This window comes from Cyprinus carpio, chromosome A6 (genome assembly GCF_018340385.1).
Source record: "Cyprinus carpio isolate SPL01 chromosome A6, ASM1834038v1, whole genome shotgun sequence".
In the NCBI taxonomy this organism is placed as follows: domain Eukaryota; kingdom Metazoa; phylum Chordata; class Actinopteri; order Cypriniformes; family Cyprinidae; genus Cyprinus; species Cyprinus carpio.
Genome location: NC_056577.1, coordinates 6,782,459 through 6,788,458, shown reverse-complemented (window position 1 = coordinate 6,788,458; position 6,000 = coordinate 6,782,459). Strand labels below are relative to the sequence as shown.

At 34.9% G+C, this 6,000-nt stretch overlaps 1 protein-coding gene across 1 annotated transcript; it reads left to right on the top strand.

Annotated features, from left to right (window-relative positions):
• Positions 1 to 421: 421 nt before the first annotated feature.
• On the top strand, positions 422 to 4,599 carry cldn10a (claudin 10a). The gene is made up of 5 exons (XM_042757440.1): positions 422 to 855; positions 2,261 to 2,422; positions 2,530 to 2,611; positions 2,693 to 2,797; positions 3,788 to 4,599. Exons 1-5 carry the CDS (start codon positions 636 to 638, stop codon positions 3,930 to 3,932), a joined length of 714 nt encoding a protein of 237 aa, XP_042613374.1. The 5' UTR covers positions 422 to 635; the 3' UTR covers positions 3,933 to 4,599.
• Positions 4,600 to 6,000: the final 1,401 nt, after the last annotated feature.

Below are 6,000 nucleotides of genomic sequence, written 5' to 3'. Positions count from 1 at the left end.
CATCCCAATTATACTAAAATGTAACACTGGTCCAAATGAATCCCATATGCAAAAGTAAATAAATACTTGAAACACATGTACAAAAAATTACAAATATTTCAACTAAAATTAAAATGAAAACATAAAATAAATTATAAAGTAAAAATATAAATAAATTATTTCAAAATATTAACAAAAACTAAAATAGTATCCCAGTGATACCAAAAATAACACTGGTCCAAATGAATCCTATATGCAAAATGACATCTCTCACATCAGACATCTCTGAACACTTTTCACCAATATCTGCTAGAGGCGTTGGCTTTTCAGGCCTTTCCAATAACAGCCATCTTTAAAGCGCTCACCTCCTGACCTCCAGCATCTTTGCCGACTCACTCAAAATGATTCTTGTGGAGTGATGTTTGGGTGGGTGGGTGTGTATGAGAGTGTGTGTGGTGTAGTGGGTAGTTAATGTGAAAACAAAAGGCTATTGGTCAGCTGTTGAAAAAGTTAGTGGCCAGAGCCCTCCCTGCTGAATATAAAGCAACTTTGAGGGGGCAGACTCATCAACAGACAATTCAGTCCAGACTGAGCACCCCTTACCAAATTACTCATTCCTGCCTTGTTTGCATTTCACTTTAACAGAACGTGGGAAAATGGGTAATATGGCAACAGAGATCATTGCCTTCCTTCTCACTATATCCGGATGGATTCTGATCTCCTCCACGCTCCCGACTGACTACTGGAAAGTGTCATCAGTGGACGGGACAGTCATCACCACGGCAACCTTTTGGTCCAATCTCTGGAAGACATGCGTTACGGATTCAACCGGAGTCTCCAACTGCAAGGACTTTCCTTCTATGCTTGCACTGGATGGTACTTTATTGCTTCCTTCAAACATTTGTTGACTTTTTGTTTCTTGTCTGAGTAAATGGTCTGAACGTGTGTGTGTGTGTGAGAGTGTGTGTGTTTGTGAGAATTGCTGATCGCTTGTCGGTTCTTTTTCCTTCCTCCAGAGAGTGCAGATGTCTAATTGTTCAGAAAAAGAGTAGCATGGTGTTGGATTGCCCTAATGCTGTTTTGGCAGAAGCTTCCACAACACAAACAAACCAAAGCCAAACCTTAACCATTTAAACAGGGAGTTCATTGTGATAAGGTTGCGCTTGATTCATGCTGACACCGGTTTGAGAATGCAATAAAAAAGCAAGTCACTATTTTAGTGCTAAAAGAGCTTGTCTCAAACTCTGTTTCCCTGACTTATTACCTCAGTAACAACAAGTAGGAAAATAGGGTTTAATAACCATGCATTGATTTAATTATGTCTGAATGACTCACCCACAGACAGGAAGAAGATTTAAGGAATGCAGAGACACAGAAAACTTTTTCCCTCAGGGTGCCGTGCAAAAGCAGTTTAAAAAAGTGTTGAATAATTGTAATGTATAATTGTCATGTCTCTACATGGCCATACATATTTGTGATCTGACCTCTCTGACAGTTTCAACGCTAGAGAGTTTAATGGAAGATGCTACATTCATTTACAGTAAAGGTATTATGCACCATTGGCAGCATTAAACGGAATTCCAAATAGAACTAAATTGTCCCAGTGAAAAAAGGCTAGGGTGTTGCTAAGGTTTATTTTTTAGTGGTTGTTAGCATGTTGCTTTGTGGTTATTAAGGAATTCTGGGTGGTTCAGGTGTGTGAATGTGAATCTATGGGATTTTTTTGCACACTGCTTTGGATCTTCTGTCAGATGAAAATTATAATTATAAGTCTGATCACTAAAGGTGCAAAAATGACTTGGTCTCAGTAGTATGACGTTGAAAATGATGAACCAGTCCATAATATTTTAGCATGTATGTCATTTTTCCAGCAAAAATGTATAATTTTAATAGTAAATAAATATAATAATAAATGTAGCATTTTTGACTGTCTTGGAGATCACTATATAATAATAGTAATTAAAGTATTTCTTTGTAAAGAAAATGTTATTTTAAAAAATCTAATATATATATATATATATATATATATATATATTATATATATATATATATATATAGAGGCATGGCAAGTTTATTTATGTAGCACATTTATGGTGTTTGAAAGTACTTTACATAATAATAATCATAACATTATAATTATACACATTATGTAATAAATTATTCTACATTTATAAGTTTTATAATTTCACCAAGTGTTCATATAAGTGTAAATTGCTATCAAAATAACAAAACTAAAAAAAACTCTAATTTTTATGATATATGGCTTCTACTGTTCCTGCAGCTTATATCCAGGTGTGTCGTGGACTGATGATCTCAGCTGTGTGTTTGGGATTTTTTGGAGCTACCCTGGCACTAGTGGGCATGAAGTGCACTAAAATAGGGGGATCAGAGACCACCAAGGCCAGGATCACCTGTCTGTGTGGACTACACTTCATTCTCAGTGGTAAATGTTGCTTGACCTAGGTCATGGTTTCTTGTTTTTTTTTTAAGCATCTGCAATGATCACTTTTGCAAATGACAGTGTCCTGTAATTACCTGTCCTCTCTGCAGGAATCTGCTCTATGACCGCCTGCTCTCTCTATGCACACCGGATAACGTCAGAGTTCTTCGACCCCTTATTCGTGAAACAGAAGTAAGTATTGTAACATTGGTGCAGTTGCTAGTATGCATCCCATTTCTTACCAACACCAGTCTTTTGCTTGTCTGCATTTAGATTTGAGCTTGGTGCTGCCCTGTTCATTGGCTGGGCAGGATCTGTTCTCAGCATTCTTGGAGGATTTATCTTTTGCTTTTCCATGACAGAAGGATTCAGCATCAGGTCTGGTTCTTAGATTTTCCACTATACTGTATCACCTGTTTTAAAGGAGTCTGAATTTTACTAAGGTCATATAATTTGTAATTTTCATGTCAGCAGCCAATATCAACAAATGAATGCCCATGTTAACATGTCAACAATGCCTATTTGGCTCATCCATGTAATTTAAGTTCAAGTATTTAACTTCTTAAAGCAACTGTATGTAGTTTTGTGTATTTTTGCGACTTTAGATTCCCCCAACAGTTAAGTGAGTGGAATTTACTGTGGTAAATATGTCACAGTTGTAATTACAGTGGATAGCTCAATGTGCATAAAGCAATCGGCCCTTTTTGTGGAAATTAGTACCTGCTCACCAAACTTGCATACTCCCAATATATATATATATATATATATATATATATATATATATATATATATATATATATATATATATATATAGATATATATATATATATATATATATGTATATAATTGTGTGTGCGTGTGAAAGTCAACTAGCCACTTGTTTGATTTGCAAAACACAAATATGTCTGATTAATAAGAATATAACACGTTTACTTATGTTAAATGATTCATTCTTGTTATTTGTAACTAAATTATTATTTGAAGCAGTGCAAGTTTTTACTTGATTTGATTAGATGCATAATGGGTTCTACGAATAAATCATGTTCATTCAACAATTTATTTTTTTGAGTGTATATATATATATATATATATATATATATATATTTATATATATATATATATATATATATATATATATACACACACCATATACATATATAATTTTAATACTATTTCAATTTTTTTTTTTTTCTGGCAACATTTTTAAAAGTAATTTTTTTTTAGGTTTAAAGTTTTCAAGTTTCAATTTTTCACCTTATATTTATTTTATTTTAGCTTTAGTTCAAACACCCAAATGGATTTTAATAGTTTTACTTAACAATAGCAACAGTGGCTGTAATGGGTTGAAATCGTTCTCCTCTCTGACAGAGAGTACTCCTACAACGGTGCCACGTCCGTCATATCAACACGAACAAAGATCACAAAGATGGGCAGAAACCCCGAGACTCCTCAGAAAGACCTTCCAGACCAGAGCTTCTCTGGCAGGCAGTTTGGGAGAAATGCATATGTTTGACTTCAGCTTTCTCTGTAAAACTGAAAATGATAACAAGTGAAGGCCAACAAGCATACACTGTATAAAGTCAACTATCAAACAAATCCTTGAATGGAGAACATGAGATCACGCTGCTTTCATCATTTGAGGCATTGAGAAGACTGCACAGAGGTAAATGTTATATATAATGAATATATATCTTATCTGAATAAATCAGACATTTCTCTTTTTCAGAGGTTATTTTGATGAGGTATGCCTATAAACAATATATTGCAGCATAGACATTTTTTGTCAGAAAAACACATATTGCCTAAGAAACCTCAAGCAAGCTTTCCAGGTCTGCCAGTGTGATAGAATTGCCAGATTTCTTCACTTGGGACTTTGAATAAAGTCAGGTGAACTGATGACAGAGAAGACAGGGAGAACAGCTGCGCTCCACTGACCACAGGAACAAGCTGTCTCGATTCGGAAATTGAGTCGGAGCTCACATATTGCTCTGGTCCTGGAGTCTCTCTTCACCTCCTGATCAGTGGAAACTCTAGACTCTGACCCCGGTTTTTAGCGCTTCCGTGGGCCGCTGCAGGCTGGCAGAGGCTTCTTGTTCTGTCAGATTCTTCCTTAAACAAGTGTTCAGTGTCTCTGTGCTTTTTCTAAGAAGGTTTTAAAGTATTTTATGACATAATAAAGTGCATCATTGTCATTTTGTCTTGGACTGTGCTTCAAAATTTGGGGGGTTTGTTTTAATCCAGAGATTTCTTAAGGATCACATGACATATATTTAAAATATTTCACAATATTACTGTTAACAGATAAATCTGCCTTGGTGAGCATAAAAGACTTCAAAAACAGGGGAAAAAACCAACAACAACACAAACTATTTTATATCTAGGCTTGTTATGTTTTCATGAAAATTAAGCACATATCCCCCACAAGCATATATGTATATATGTATGTGTGTGTGTGTGTGAATATATATAATTATTTTATTATTTTATATTAATTTAAGCACTAATTTTATGTTCTGACTATAGACTTTGACTTTTTAGATTTTTTTTTTAAAGCAATTTACTATGTGGTTTCTAGGACCTTACTGGATGGTTGCTTTCTAAGTTTCCATTATATTCTGATCTTAAGACATGGCTGGGTCACTTTTTTAATTCAAGTCTATAGGATTTTTCTTCCAGTTTTCTTGTTTGATTTCGTAGAAAAGAAATGACACAGCTTTCTCACTCAAGGCTACGCATAATTTGAGGTGTCATTCATGTCCGTACTACAAATAGTGAAGGACAATTTATACACCAAATCTGAATACTCAGGCTTACAGATTTGTTCAAATGTCATATTTAGCAAGTACCACACATAAACAACTTGTACAGATCAACGACCTTCATCAGGAGTGATTTAATTAAAAAAAAAAAAATGGCCAGCAGGGGGCATCATGGTCTTGTTTTAGACAAACAAGAAAGGACATCTCTTAGTATCCCTGCCACTAAAGATAAAGGGTCTTAGTAAGAGGTGAGGCACTTTTTCTAAAGAGACATTAAGATAATGACAGAGACTCTTTTTTAGTAAACAAAGGCCTTATTCAAATTCCATTAAATGTATAGCTATACCATACCATACCCTAGCCTCCCCCGCCAGAACGCTGCAAGCAAGACCCTCTTAACCTGACCAAAGTTCATAACGCAACTTCAAACGCCGGCTCTGGGACATTGCACACACACACACACACACACACACACACACACACACACCTGATAACACTGTCTTAATTAAGTCGATCAAACACACATGCACATACTCAAACACACACACTTTTATGAAATTAATAATGTTATGAACCCTGAGGTTATTATCTGGAAAAATAAAGGCCCTTTTGAAAACGAATACATCATCTAACCTATGCCCTCCAGTGAAAAAGAAGTTCGCTTAACTGTATTGAATGTGCACATATGGTGTACTTGAAATTTTAAAAGTATATTTTTAAAACTGTACTTGCAGATAAAACATTATTTTAAAAAAAGGGCCACTAAGTGTACTTACAAATAATTACTTTCATGACTTTTAAAAACTAATTAATTTTTCTTTA

Excerpts from the sequence above, each read along its gene's own strand:
- cldn10a (XM_042757440.1), top strand. The coding sequence starts at position 636 with ATGGGTAATATGGCAACAGAGATCATTGCCTTCCTTCTCACTATATCC. Across the intron at positions 2,423-2,529 it reads ACTACACTTCATTCTCAGTG|GAATCTGCTCTATGACCGCC; the intron begins GTAAATGTTGCT and ends TCCTCTCTGCAG. Across the intron at positions 2,612-2,692 it reads CCCTTATTCGTGAAACAGAA|ATTTGAGCTTGGTGCTGCCC; the intron begins GTAAGTATTGTA and ends GTCTGCATTTAG.